This window comes from Peromyscus eremicus, chromosome 11 (assembly GCF_949786415.1).
Source record: "Peromyscus eremicus chromosome 11, PerEre_H2_v1, whole genome shotgun sequence".
In the NCBI taxonomy this organism is placed as follows: Eukaryota; Metazoa; Chordata; class Mammalia; order Rodentia; family Cricetidae; genus Peromyscus; species Peromyscus eremicus.
In genome coordinates, this window is record NC_081427.1 from 7,080,883 (window position 1) to 7,096,754 (window position 15,872).

Sequence of the window (15,872 nt, forward strand, 5' to 3'; positions counted from 1 at the left end):
GGTCTTTGATGGGATTGAAGACTAGCAGTTATAGTTACAACTTAGTAGATAGAACATATTAAGTATTAGATTCAGGTTCTTTAGGGTAGGACACCTTTTGGAATGATCTTTGTAACATGCCATTTATCTATGCTCTATACTTCTCTGGATTTTAATATGTGTTTCTTGCTTGATATTGTTTGCATTGGTTGTAGTTCCATCTTATCTAGGTCATTATCCCTCATTATTCCTGGACAATATTTGATAACCATTCCTTTGTATATAGTCTTGTATTAGGTTAGAACCTTCTTATTTAGACAAAAAGGGGGAGATGTAGTGGGTAGCCATTCCAGCTTTGTTCTGGAAGTTCCAACCCCCATTGAGACTTCGGCAACTGTCACGCCTACAAGGCGGGGCCAAGGGAGGCGCCTGGGGACCCGAGATCCGGATCGGCGAACGCTCTCTTGGTTCCAGGACGCTGGATGGTGGAGGTAGACAGAGGAGAGCTCCAGAGAACACCGCTGGACTGTGATACACCTTCCCCAGACCCCGCGACCTACCTATCCCTTAATTTGTAAGTTACGCCATTAAATAAATCTCCTTTTAACTACGTGGAGTGGCCTAAATAATTCCACCAATATCAGAGTAAATACCTGGTCTTGAGCCTGGACACACAGCTGGACCCAAGCCACCTTTGTTTTTTGGTGTCAAGTTTCAAGATCCATAAGATAGGTTTTCTAACATGAATTCCATATCTCTGAGCCACTGAAATAAGTAATAACTTCCCTTGCAATTTCATTAAGCAAAACCCACCCATAGCAATTATGGTGACAAATAATAGAATATTATTTTTATCTATAATTTTCATTTGAATAGAATTAGAATTAACTAGTTGATTGTAGGTATCAAACTTTATTTAGGAAAATTGCCTTTTTAGGTTTATAAAATGGTACTGTCTTAAATCATGGATAAAATTTGTTATGTCTAAAACAAAAAGGTCTTTGAGCTCATTAAAGAAAGGCTTTCAGACACAGCCAATGGCAGCCTCTGAGAACAATATAGGCAAGAGGATTCACGTGAATTTCTGGGGCAGCAGATAAAGAATCAGAAGTTGATCTGGTTTCAAAGCATTGTTGTTATCAAGTAGCCCAGGCAAATAATGTAAACTGGCTGCTGGAAGCCACGGCTTGCTGTTTAGGGTTCAGTCTGTAGAGGAAACCCAAGCAAACCACAGTGTAGGGGAACACTCGCAATGCACCTCCTGGCGGGAGGACCAAGGTTCCCCAGGCAACCATTGTTCAAGACAAGGAAGTACCTAACATCGCACAAAGGACACTAACTGTGCTCACTTTCTGTTATTTCCTGGGATGATCAACTGATTCAGAGAAAGGGATTGTGTTAACTCATAGTTTCAAAGATTTCGGACCCTTGTAAGCTGGTCACCCTGGGTCCTGAGATGAGGCAGTATATAGCAGCAGGGCAAACAGAGGAGCAAACCTCATGTTATGGAGAGGAAGTGGAGGAGGGAAGAAAAGAGGGGTTCCCCAGTATCCCCCTTCAAGGACACAATACCAATGACCTAACCTTCTCCTGTAAGCCCTAACCTCTTTAAGATTCTATGACCTCTAGGTAGCACCATGGGCTAAGACGTGAGTCTTCATAGACAATTTCAGCGTATTTAAGACCCAAGTTATATTACCGAACTCACTAAAAGGAACCAACCAAGCAATTTTCAATCCCTGTTCAAGAGTATAAACTTTAGTCTCCCAGTTTCTCTTCCTGCCTATTTGTGACACATGGAAGTGGTACTGTCCTATTTGAAGAAAAATAAATAATGTTACAGAGAAAATGTAACTACATAATGTTTTAGCCCTAAATTTTAAACAGGTGTGGCCAACCACTTTACCACCCTAGGAAGAAGGAAGACATTTTTCTTAGTATAGATATTGACTTATCTGCACAATGCTATAATATTGCTACCTGAACCAGAAAAGGCTGGAAATTCAACAACAGATATCATTGTCACTGATGTCAAAATTCTGTCAGAGTCTAACAAACTATACCAAAGAATTCTAGAAAAAATTTGATCAAATATACTATAAATACTAAATTCATACTACTAGATTATTTACACTCATCAAAATGTTAGTAGTGTCAGAAGTTGGGATGAAAATATTTTTAAAAATAAAATTACACATAGCTGGTTTCTAGTGTCCTTCAGAATATCGCCAACTTGGAGACAACACAATTATCTTAAATTTTTGAAAGCACACAAGCAAAGGAAGAGACACAGCAGGTGGTTGTGAATCATAATCGTGAACAAGCACCGGAAGACGGCCAGGTGACACCGTGTGCAACTCAGACTTAAAATAACAAATGTCACAAACAACATCTACAATCATGTCTGCTCTGATCATGAGGCCCTCAAAACTGAACTGGTTTGCACATTTCTGGCCTGAGGGAAAGTCTATGGACAGTCTAGAAGTAAATAAAAACTAGAGTTCAAGGCAAACATACACTGTGCCTATTTAGGCCCTTCCCCCCCCCCCCCCCCCCCCCCCCCCGGACTGGTGTGGGCTAGGAGCTAACACTCCCATCCCCATCCTCAGTTTTGTGTGTTCTGGAAGAACCAGCATACACAGGGACTGCTCAGGAACAGGGTAGAAAGGACGGACCAGGTCTTTCTCTCCCATGTACGGGGCTTCAGGGACTTAACTGCTTGTCCATGGTTCTCGATTTCCTCATTTGGGAAATAGGGAATATATGAGATGTATTTTGCAGATTCCAATGTACTAACATTAAAAACAAAGGCTATGTGATCCTGTCGTTATTCTGCCCATCAACCCCCCACCTAAGTTCTACTTGCCAATTTCACTGGCTTCTGAATTGATTCACAGTGCCATTTCTGGATAAAAACATACATGAGGGTATTCAGCCATCTGTGATTAACTGTCACAGAATCCCTTTCGATGGTATTAATTTCAAGGTCTTTCTTCTTGACCTTACAGGGCCCTCTGTGACCCTTTCTCACATCTAGGACATAACTATGTCCTTTGTTCTCTGTTGATATTTCAGATCCTACTCCAGGCCCATTGCTTCAGCCTTTGTGTGGTATTTCAGTAGGAAATAGAATACAGGTAATACTCAGCCTGGTCTATTCTTTGAAAAAGTCCTTATTTTTGCTGTATGTGAGGCTGCCTTTATTTCTCCCTTACAAAACATCTACTGCTTTTTGAGGGTTGCATTACTTTAAGAAGTGGCCATACTCATACAATACAGCTTTTTGGCACTTTCTAGATTCTTTCTTTCCTGTGTTTTAATCTTTACCCAGACCATCAGTTTGATATTTTTTATATGAATTCATTTCCTTTTAATTTTTTTTCTCATGACAATTTCCTTATCATGTTGCCATGGTTGGAAGGGAGAAGCAGGCCATTATTATTACAAAAACTCAAAAGTGTCTAAGGCAAGGAGCTATTGGAAGTGGGTCGTTGCTGGGAAGAGAGAACCATTCTTTATTCAGGATGCGGCCTCCGGTAGTTTCCCTTACTCCAGTGGATGGTCCCACACCATGCACGTATGGGCAACAGTGACTGGATTTAGTAGTAAAGGCACAAAGCTACACAGAGAAACCCTGTCTCAAAAAACCAAAAAAAAAAGGACATAATTTTGAGAAATATGGTATATTGGGGAATATGGGAAGAATTGGAGGGGATAAGTAAAGTGTATATATATTTCATTGTACACATGCATGGAATTCTCAAAATAAAGAACAAATTAAAAGAAATCAATGGTGCTTATGAATGATAGGTTAAAGTATAAACACAAACCAAAACAGAAAAAAAATTCCCCTTTTCTTTATTTTAAGATATGGTTCATAATAAATAACAAAAAAGAAAAGTCAGGCTTTTTCTCCCCCAAATACATTATGTAATGAAGTCTTTAAATTCTATTTATGTCAGAGCATTAGATATGGTCTAGTTATCTACTGATTTACTGGCATCTTGTATTAGGCAGGCTCATTAACTTTTCTCAAGTTGAGCTTGCCCATCTCCAGGTAGAGATATGAATGAAAAACACCTCTCCTAACACAGCAAAAATAGAGTCTCCATTTTATTTACCCACAACACAATGTGTGACATACAGGAGGTGCTTAATAAGAGAGAACCATGATATTATACAGCAATATTTCAGGCTATCATAACCTATCTAAAGAATAACCCCAATGTGTGCAATGTGATTCAATGTAAACAGTTACCATTTAAGTCAAATGTTTATTTGATATTACACAATGTCACAGTTACCTGTGTCATCTAGAGTCATCTTGGGACAGGAAACCTCACTGAAGAATTGCCTACATCAGATTGGCCTGTGGCCATGCCTGTGAGGCATTTTCTCAATAAGTAGTTGTTAGTGTCCACAGTGTCCCAGACAGTGTTCGTGTACAGACACTGGACAGGTGGGACTGAGTGGTAAGGTGGCTGAGCAAGTCACAGAAAGCAAGCTAGTAAGCAGCATTCCTCTATGGTCTCTACTTCAGTTCCTGCTTTGTCCCTGGCTTACCTCAGTGATGGAGTATGATCTGAGAGTTGTGAGAGAAAACACTATCTTTTCCTCCCCAAGTTGCTTTTGGTCATGGTGTTTATCACAAATAACCCCCCCAAAAAACAGCAACAATAACAAAAAACAACCAGAAAGCAAACTGGAGCATTTAGTAGGCTAGACTGTGTAAGATCTGAACTAACAATATTGTGCTCACTAGTTATTATGCAAACAGGTAGAGATAAGGATAAATATGGGAAAGACAGTCAACACAAATTATTATTATGTATATGTTTAAAAAGTATGTTTGTGTATTAGTTTGAGATCATTTAAAACATGACATATAAAATGTGTTCTGCTGTTGTTAGATTATTAAAGGATGCAATTTTATTTCTTTTCTGACTAGGTGTTGCTACCAATAACAGTGATGACATTACTTTCTGTGTGGTTAATGTCCATGTTGACTTTGGCACTAGATGAACAAATGAAAACACAGTGTATCATACATTATCAAGCCTCAGTGTTTCTCAGATGCTAGAGCCCTGTGGTTTACCAGAAGATGTCTACCCGAAGATGTACACAGCAGCACTCGGTCAGGTCTCCAGGAAATTCAGAGGCAGAGTGTGAGTGGGTGGGCTCTAGGCATACACCTAGCTCTCTCAATTGCCCTATGAAGCATAGACATCCAGAGAGAAGCCCAGAAGCCCCAGTGATTCATTGGCCTGGGGTTGGGTTCTAACTGCCTTCTCTGTAAGTATCCTAGTATCCAGGTACATCACATTACAGGTTCACCAAAGAGCTCAGTCACCAGGGAGGGACACTTTGGACACAATCAGTCATTTGGCTGGAAACATGTGCCCCAGGGTTTATAGAAGGGATGATGGAGTCATAGAAGCATTCCAGACACTGACTTGATGCTTGAGGATACAGAATCTCGGAGGTCAGTGATATCACGTTGATATATGAGGTCTAGGCCTCCTCTCTATGTCAAAAATCTGTCCCTCAAATATGCCCGAGTTTCCATGACCAGAATGCTCCACCATAAAAATAAACACCAACATTTTGGAGAACCTTCAGTATTTACATTTGTAATCAAATCTGTCACATACACTGGGCTTGCTTTGCTTCCATTCATAGGCCTGAGAATTAATCTATCTGTAATGCCATTATTGGCATCAACTTACAGTAAGAATGCTGCAGCCGGGCGGTGGTGGCGCACGCCTTTAATCCCAGCACTCGGGAGGCAGAGCCAGGCGGATCTCTGTGAGTTCGAGGCCAGCCTGGGCTACCAAGTGAGTTCCAGGAAAGGCGCAAAGCTACACAGAGAAACCCTGTCTCGAAAAACCAAAAAAAAAAAAAAAAAAAAAAAAAAAAAAAAAAAAAAAAAAAAAAAGAATGCTGCACATTGCTTTCTGAGTTTTTGTTTTGTTTTGTTTTGTTTTTCGTTTTTCCAGACAAGGTTTCTCTGTGTAGCTTTGTGCCTTTCCTGGAACTCACTCTGTAGCCCAGGCTGGCCTCGAACTCACAGAGGCTCTGCCTCCCAAGTGCTGGCATTAAAGGTGTGCGCCACCACCGCCCGGTGTTTTCTGAGTTCTTTAGATTGCAAAGTGTTTAGAATGTAGGTATATGATTAACTCAGAGCACTCCTTTCTTGGTTTTCTACAGGAAATGTTATGTGCAAGGGCGGAGCCCACACTGATAGCACAGCAGGAGAAGATGAGTTATTTCAGCAGAGAGTAAAGGTTTTCCACTAGACATGCAAGGCTTCAGAGATTTGCATTTATTTATGTATAATAACTAATTTAAATTTTAGCACCTGAAATGAATTCTATCTTTCTCATCTCTCCATCATCATCATCATCATCATCATTATCATCATCATCATCATTATCATCATCATCATCATCATCGTCATCATATCTCTCTCTCTCTCTCTCTCTCTGTCTACCTATTTATCATCTATCTATCCAACTTACCTATTCTATATGAAGATTTTTCATAGTTTAAAGTGAGCTCAGGATCACTAATGTATCTGGTTAACAACACTACAATAGTTTTAACACTGTGAGGCAGAAGAAACCTACTTGCAAATCCTAGTAAGGAAAGCCTCTTTGTCTAGCATAAGACGGGATACAGTGCCTCGTAACCTTCTTCCTGTCCCCAAAGTCCCATTGGCTTTCTGAAGTTGTTCTGGTTGTATATTTCACAAAACAAGCTTTACAGCAGCATAAAAGACATTGGTTAGTCCCAGGAAACAAGGGATGGAAGTATTAAAAACCTGATTGTGAAGGCCATGGAGAGAACACCAAGCCGGCACTTCCCATGGTGAGTTTCTCCAGCCAGCATCCCCACATAGCTCATGCAGTCTGTGGCCAGCATGGAGAAAGTGAGCATGGTGAGCTCCCAGACAGACTCAGTGCTCAGCCACCCTAACAGAAAAAGCAGGGTGCACAACAATGGGCCTTTAGAAAAGAGCCCATCTGAGTGGAATTTTATTTGACAGTTTAAAGTGTTAAAAGAAATATGAGCTGCTAAGACAGAAGAAAAACAAAACCATTAAGTGGTCTTTTATTCTCTCTGATGTGTTATCAACGTACTTTGACAAAGGTGCCAGTTTCTCTGTCACCACACAATGTCATGTCCACATTATATTCTGTGTGCCTGGGAGCCCAGCACAGGGTAATTCATTCCTTTCCTCAGACCAATTGCAGTGACCAAAGTTTGCTAGGTGCAAGATTTTGCCATAGCTCTGTATTTAGAACCGGAAAATTCTTCAGTTTATTCCAAATGTGAATATTTAATTCAAGTACTTTATATTTCCACCATGCTCTCCACATTCTCATTAACATGAGACACTTGCATGCCCTCTAAAGTTTTAGAACCTTGGGGACTGGAACAAAACAGATCTAGTATTTAAGGAGCATTTAATGTTTATAAAATATATAGTGTCTGCAGAATTGACATTTAAAGAGGAGCTAGTGTGTGAGATCACAAAAACAAAACAAAACAAACAAAAAAACAAAAAAACAAGAAAAGAAGAGCATTCAGTGTCTGCCTACTTCATGTCTATACATCATGCAGGTTCTGCAAAGTACAAAGGTTTGCAGACTATCCAGTGCAAAAAACATTTAGTATTGGCAGTCGGTTAAGTGTGAGCACAGTCCCAAAAGAGTGCAGACAGTGTAGTCCTAATGTCTATCGAAAGTGTTGAGCATCTAGTGTGCTGGGAACATCTTGCATGTGTAGAACATCCAGGAGGTTTCAAGTCTGGGTACTCAGCTCTGGATTGTGGGTTGGGAGTGAGGTGGTCACTTACCACATTACATCCTGCACAGTCAGGCCCATTTTCACAGGTCCTACGGCGGGCTTGAATGCCACCCCCACACTGGGCCGTGCACCGTTCCCAAGGTCCCCAGCCTGTCCAGAACACGTGTGGCGGGCAGAGCAAATGTTCATTGCAGTATCTGTAACAAGGAAAACCCAGAGGAAAAGAAGACTGTTTAGTGTCACAGGAGGCCACTAGCCATATTGCTTCCCATCCCTGTGCCAGATGTTGGACAGATGGGCATGCTCTGCATGAGAGGCTTTCTGTATCTGGAGTGCTTGCACCATACAGGAGGCAGAGGGGTACTGGCCATGCTGAGTGCGCACAGACAATGGGATACATGGCAGACAGCGAAGAGAATGCTGAACTCACAATGCAGGATGGAACTTCCTGTGCAGCCAAGTAAAGGAGAAACAAGACAGAACAAAACCCTTCAATAGACACCCCAAAACAAGAGCAAACAGAAAGTATCTAGGTAGGACATTTATCTGCTAGGCATAAACATCAAAAGATAACGTCAGTTATGAATTCAAAGCCAGCACAGCTTTACTTGGAGTTTCTTATCTTTCAATCAAATAAGTTGACAATCTTCTGAAGACAAAGACTTAGAGCATAAGCTTGGCCCGAAGGCCCTGACACTTGCTACTTAGCTGATGTTTTTAAGTTTTTCTTTTAAGTTCTCAGGACAACTTTAAGTGATTTCCAGTTAAAGGACCACAGATTGCTAAATATCTGATTACTATATTTTTACAAATGTCGGGACTATTTTACAGTAGTTAATTTCTGCACTTCTATACATACATCCACTTTGCCAGTTTTGAAGTTGAGTACCCCAGCTGGTCTCTGGCCCTGTGATGACTTAGGTTTCCTGAGGTCTTTAAAACTGTGTATGCAATGGAGTGAAGTGAAAGAAAGAAACACACAAACACAGGGGAAATGGACTGGCGTTCTACAAGTGATCGCCGATACAGAGGAAGAACTCAGCCGTGAATACAGTCAAATTTAACGGCAACTTCGGTGATTTACAGGATTATTTACATTCACTTGTCCATCTACTGAATCTAAATTTAGCCTCTCGGGAGGATCAAAATATAAGACTCTTTCCTCATATCTTTCTCACTTGCAAGGCCATCTTCCTTAAGAAAGAGGCAACAAAGATTCAGACCTACGGGCCTAAGCCAGTGACCTTCATGTCACTATTGTTAATAACAAGTGGATTTTGTAGAGTGCTATGCAAAGGGAGTCGCAGAGGGATTGCTGAACAGGTGCTCACAGTCTCAGATGAATTAACAAAGTCGATACACTCTCAAAATGTGCACAGCGTAAAACACCATCACGACTCACAGTGATACTGCTATCATTCACAGGACACTGAAACTGCACTGGACACTCCAACTGAAATGCATTCTGAAGTAGGAAAGAAGAGAAATGGTGACCAGAAACCATGAAGGGAATTGTGCGATTTCTCAACAGATACTCTGGTAAGGTCCGGTGTCTGCCATAGAAACAGATGGAAACCTGATGGAGGATAGGAGACTTTGGGAATGAGTACAGGGTGTGAAGAGGAAAGGCCAAGCTGAAAGATGATGGTGGGATGAGGGGTAGAGAGTACTTACTGGAGTTTCGGATGTTGACTAAAGGCACAAAGAGAGAATCAAGCAAGAAAGGTGACCGTGTTGAGAGGAGAACAGAAAGAGATGACACGCGACAGAATGGTCCACCTTTGCCAAATAGTGAAAAACCAAAAAACCAAACAAAATCAAGAAAGCCTCATAGAACTCTACGAGCAAAACAGCACCACCAGAGTGAGACCGAAGACGTCTCATGGCATCTCATCCCACTGGTGGCCAAAGCCCCCAAACTCAAGAAGCTCTCTGCGTTCACTCTGGAGTCTGAATCTCAGGGGTGGCCACGAGCAGGAAGAGCCAATGTAGTAAACACTAACCCCTGAAGTCTGCGCTGCAGCAATGAGAAAGAAAAACACTATAGGTTAGCTAGGATGGTGGTGGAGCGGTGGGGAGGGTGAGAAGCAGACGGCGCTGGGCATGGTGGGAACATCTTACAGCAACTGTGTGAATGAGCAGAAGAATAGCCAGTGGAGTCCAGAGCCAGCACCGCAGTTCAGGGAGAAGCAGTGGGCAACATCATGGCTTAAGGAGCCTCTAGATATTTAAGTACTACCCAAGGTTAGCATCTATGAACTTTGACATATGGAATAGCCAGTGGCCCTGTGTATTTTTTACTCTTTGTCTTTGCAGTATTTACCCTAGGAAAAATATATGGTATTGTTCTAAAGATTGTGGCACACACTCCTGATGCCTGGGCTCCTATGGTCAAAGCCACTGGATACTCTTATAGGTCCATCTGGAGAAGGAGGGATCTTCTAAACAGGGAAGAGAGAGAGAGAGAGAGAAAGGGACAGAGACAGAAAGAGGCAGAGAAGGCAAGAGACAGAGACAGAGACAGATGTAACACGAATTGCGAACTGATCTTATTAATAAAAAAAACCCTGGAGCCAGATATTGCGGTGAAAGCTGAAAGATCAGAGAAACAGAATATGCCACAGCCAACTCCGCCTCGCCAACTCCTCAGCTGATCTGTTTCCTCAGACTGAAAGCCTCTGAGTCCTCATCCGAATCGATCTCAGCTGAACTGCTTTAGCCAGTGGCTTACCTCGACAAAATCCTCACTCTAATGAGATCAAGTTCCTGTTTCCTCATGCCTTATATACCTTTCTGTGTCCTGCCATATTACATCTTGGGATTAAAGGCATGTGTGCTTCTCAGTACTGGGATTAAAGGAGTGTGTCACCACTGCCTGGCTCTGTTTCCAGTGTGGCCTTGAACTCAGAGATCCAGACAGATCTCTGCCTCCCCAGTGATAGGATTAAAGGTGTGTGCCACCACTGTCTGGCCTCTATGTCTAAACTAGGGGCTAGATAAGCTTTATTGGGGTGCACAATATATCACCACAGACACTGATAATCAGAGACATACATATACATACGACAGCAAGAGAGGGAGAGAGAAAGAGAGGTGGGGGAGGAGGAGGAGAGAGAGAGAGATAGAGAGAGAAAGAGATAGAGAGATAGAGAGAGAGAGAGAGAGAGAGAGAGAGAGAGAGAGAGAGAGAGAGAGAGAGAGAGGGGAGAGAGGTCTCTAGATATAATAGTGAATTAAGAGAAAAGTAAGGACTTAGAATTTTCTTGTAGCAAGTCTCTAAAAAGGTCTGGAGTAAGTAAATACTCATGTATATGTTGGTGCTTGGAGAGTTCCAGGAAAGAGCTGCTATTTATTTTGAGAACAGGTTTTGAGAAGTCAGGAAAACTCAGAACATTTCACATTTAATTCAAAATATCCACATGCAGTTCACAAGAGGAAGAACCAGAGAAAAGAAGACATCTCACACTTATAAGCCAACTCACTGATATTTAAATGTATGAGTTCTTTATACTGCTTTCCCCTAGTTTCAATTTTCAATGAACATAGATGTGGGAACTCACAGGCACACACACACACACCAGAAAATGCAAAGGAAATCCTACTAAAAATGCCTATAAAACCCCTAACTTTTAATAAAGAGCACAGTAGCTGTGCTACCATTTCCCCAGAGCAAAATAAATCAGCGTGCACAAATACTTTCTTGTATTTGCCTGCAGCAGGCCACCTCTGAGAATGCTCAGCATGTTGTTATAGTTAAAAATCTCCTGCAAGGTCACCTGTGCATGGAACTCTGGACTTTGAACTAGTGTTAACCAACTATGGCCTTGGGCTGGGACTTAAGGCCACCAACAACCCACTTACCTTTTCTCTCTTTCTTGCTCTACAGTTCTCCTGTGAAACAAGCTACACAGAGATTTGTAGAGGCAATAGCCTGTAACAGGAATGGTCAGAGGGAAACAGAAATGGCTGGGCTCTCTCTTTATGCAGAATTCCAACTTAGTGGGGTTGGCTGGAGGCTGGACCCTGCCAAGGCCCCCGGTCTGGATTCTCTTCAATGATGAGACACACGTTTTCTTTCTGCGCCTCCTTGCCTAACCCATGCTCCCACAGGCAACCTCCTTAGTGAGCTGTACAAGCAGTAGTGAGAGAAAGCAGCTACACTGGTATCTCTGGTATCGTTATAATTATGGATAAATATTTGCCCGATGGGCCATCATTTGGTTCCCATTTCCCCAGTCCTCTGGCTTTTAAAACAGCACGATAATGTCTTTAACATATTCCTGGCTCTATAGGGTCTTCAGTGTCTGAAAGCAGGAGCCACAGACACATTTTATGGTGCATTAAAAATTAAGATTTTAATTTTTCTCATGACTGCTGTTATTTTACTTGTAACAGCTTACTAATAACCTAACATTGCCTCTCCATAAATCATCGTTTTTTTTCCATAAACCTACTTTCTCTAAAAATAATGGCATTTGTAATTCCATTGAGGCTAGAGTCACAGCACTGATGCTGTCTTCTCCTCATATTTCCTTCTAATCTGGTTGAGCCTATGCTAGTTCCTCCAGACAATCTGCGAGCCCCACCTCACTGAGGTCTCTGAAGGAACTGTTTTTCTTAGTTCACATTTCCTGGACCTTAGTTCACAGGACCACAGAGGAAGAATTAAGTCTTTTTTGGCACCAGAGAACCATGCAGCCACTAAACACACCATGAGGTTTAAGATAGCACACCAGGAAAGAGTGGTAACTCTGGTATTAGGCATCACTTTAGCTCATCACAATAACATTTCCAATAAGATAAGAATAAGATACATTCTTGTTAGTCCCTGAGACCCTTAACTTGATGACATATTGGGCAGTCTCTGATATGAGCTCATGCTCTTTACCTTTCAGAACTCACAACTCGAGTTCTCCCTGAATATGGGTGAGGCTTGTCACTTACAGGTACCAGGACAGGTGGTTGTCACTTCCGTGGTTATGCCACATAATATTATAATGGCTTTATTTCAAGAATGCTTCCCTTTCTGGCTTTAAGGAAGCAGACAATAGGGTAAGTTGAGGAGGAGACAGATGCACCAAGAAACTGAAGCCCTCAGCCTGACAGCTCAGCAGACATGAAGGCTGCCCACAACAGTATAATTAACGAAGCAGACCCTGGTCTACATGTGCATCAGAGGACAAAGCCATGGCTTCTTACTCCAGCCTCCTGATAACCTGCATCCACAATGGCAAGGGGGTTGTGTCCAGGCCAGGAACTCTACAGACACATAGGCAGCTTTACACAGTAAAGTGTGTAGTCATAACGTGCACTCTGAAACAAGGCAGGTATCATGGAACACAGTGCTAATGTAAGAGGCACCGAAAAAAGCATTGAACATGGCTCTCAGACCCAGAAACAGGTAGAAGGGAGGATTCTGAGAAGCAGAAGCACAGAAAATTCCCAGTCACTTTATGTGGAGTATTAGACACTTAGATATTGTAGAAAGTGATGGGTATAGTGGGTAGCCATTCCAGCTCTGATCTGGAAGTTCCAGCCCCCATTGAGGCTTCGGTAACTGTCACACCTACAAGGCGGGCTGAGAGAGGACCCTGAAGATCCAAGATCTGGATGGGCCAGTTCTCTTGGTTCTTGGACCCTGAATGCTGGAGGTAGACTGAACAGAGTTCTCCAGAGAACACCGCTGGACTGTGCCACACCTTTCCCAGACCCTGAAACCTATCCCTTCACTTGTAAGTTACCCCACAAAATAAACCTCCCTTTTAACTACGTGGACTGGCCTTAATAATTTCACCAATAGATGGGGGCGAGCCTAGAAGGAAATAGAATAAGAACTACAACGGAACAGCAAAACACACAGCTCATCATGTGGGCATTAGTGGAATCTAAATCTAAACCACTTCTTCATATCAAGTAGGATGGTCCAAACCCAGCCCAGCAATAATAAACATTGCCGGGAATGTAGAAAAGTCAGAACTCTTGTGCTCTGTGGTGGGAATGGGCAATGGTGAAGCCACAGTGGACAGTAGTCTGGCATCTCTCTGACGCAGAACATACAATGTGATCATCCACTCGTAGTTATTTACAAAAAATAATTGGAACAGAAACTTCAACAAGCCAGTGTTCATTCTAACACTGTTTAAATAGGCAAGGGGAAGAAATAACCTGACTACATTGATGGGCAACTGAATAAGCAAAATATAATTGTATGCCACACATTCACAAAGGGCTCAGTTCTGATCTAAGCTGCAACATTGATGGAGCTTGAAAACATTATGCTAAGTAAAGCAAACAAGACACAAAAGGGCAGGCATTACAGATTTGCAATTACATGTGATACACACAATATGTAAATTAATAGGCAGAATAGTCAGCAGGGTTTCCAGGGGCCTCGAGAATGATGATATAGAATATTATTACTTAGTGATAATGAGAAAGTTTTGGAAATGGGGAGTTACAATTTTTTTTTGCACAATAATGCGAGTTTAATTAATGTCAATGAATTCTGCACTTAAAATGGCTAAGTGGCTAATTTATGTTGTTTATATTTTACCATAACAAAAAATGTAAAAAGAAAATGGGACAGTTTTTTTGTTGTTTTTTATTGTTTTTTGGTAAATAGTTAGTAAAATGTGACTACAGAATTCTACAAAGCTTCCAAAATTATCATCAATACTGATGTGAGAAATAGGACATAGAAGTGTGAAGGAAGTTACACAGATGACGACATTTCAAGGCAAAGAGTTGAGGTGTTACTGGCTTCCTGCGGCTCATAGGACAGAAAGAGAAAACACAAGGTGTGGACCATAAAAAGAACAAGGGCCAGCTGGTACTTGGATTAGACTTTGCTGATGGCAAAAAAAATCTAAAATTAAGGAATCTAAAACTAAGAAATAGTTCCCAAGCACTCAAGAGCTGTGTCTTAGTTCTCTTGATGGGAAGAGCCACCAGGATGAAGGCAAATTACAGAAGGAAGCACTTAATGGGGACTTGCTTACAGTTTCAGGGGTTTAGTCCATTACCATTATGGCAGGAGCATGGCAGCATGCTGGCAGGCATTGGAGTTGTAGCTGAAAGCTACAGCCTGATCCATAGGCAGGGAGGAGAGAGGGAGAGAGATGGAGAGAGAGAGAGGGGGGAGAGAGAGAGAGAGAGAGAGAGAGAGAGAGAGAGAGAGAGAGAGAGAGAGAGAGAGAGAGAGAGAAATGGAAAGATTTGGCCTGGCATGGGCTTTTAAAACCTCAAAGCTCACCCACAGTTACTGACTTCCTTCAACAAGGTCATACCTGCTCCACCAAGGCCACACCTCCCAATCCTTCTAGTCCTTCCAAAGAGTTCCACTCCTTAGTGACTAAGCATTCAAATATATGAGTCCACAGGGGCCATCCTTATGCAAACCACTGTCTGCTGTCAGGGAAAGCTAGAACATGCCTGTTTAACTTCCTGAGGAAACCTTGGCAAGACTGAAGATTCTATGCAGACTGCCAGTGTGCATAGAATCCATGAGAGTCCAAGAGCAAGGGTATGACTCAGGGATCCTCTTCATCACCCAAAGGAAGCCTAGTAAGGGGTATGGCGTTGGGAACCTTGCAAATAGATGAAAAGCACTCTGCAGATAGAAGGGAAGGAGTGACTTGAGGACAGAGAATTGTCTGTGATAGAATCTAAAGTGGCACCAGTGAAACCTGCTCCATCATGCTACAATCCCTTTCTCTGCAGTGTGGGCATGGCCCACGATGTCCTTCTTCCTAAGCCACTGTGGCCAGATGAGGCTGTGTCTTGTGACTATGGCAACCAGTTCATAAGTTCAGTTTGTGATGAGCTGGAGGCCACACTAGGAAGGCTGGGTTGTCAAGGGCTTGGGGCAGTATCTGGCTGACAACATAGGAGCCTTGACACGAGGTCCCTCTGACAGAGTGCCGCAGTGATTGCAGTTGTTTTTGTTTGGGTCACTGGAGCCCTGGTGACAGAGCAGTAGAAAATGAACTCAAACGCATTTGACGCTTGTGCCACTGGCTGCTTCGTCCCGCCTTATTGGTGACCTTTGGAGAACTGGTTCCCCTAGGAGGTTCCTGCTCCTCAAG

The 15,872-nt window shown here is 42.3% G+C and overlaps 1 protein-coding gene across 1 annotated transcript in view; it reads right to left on the reverse strand.

Moving 5' to 3' along the window:
• The window catches only part of Sema5a (semaphorin 5A), a 485,625-nt gene that overhangs the window by 57,308 nt on the left and 412,445 nt on the right, over positions 1-15,872 (reverse strand). The window contains exon 16 of the mRNA XM_059276245.1: positions 7,838-7,985. Coding sequence (XP_059132228.1) covers positions 7,838-7,985 — 148 coding nt within the window. The remainder of the gene's footprint in view (positions 1-7,837; positions 7,986-15,872) is intronic.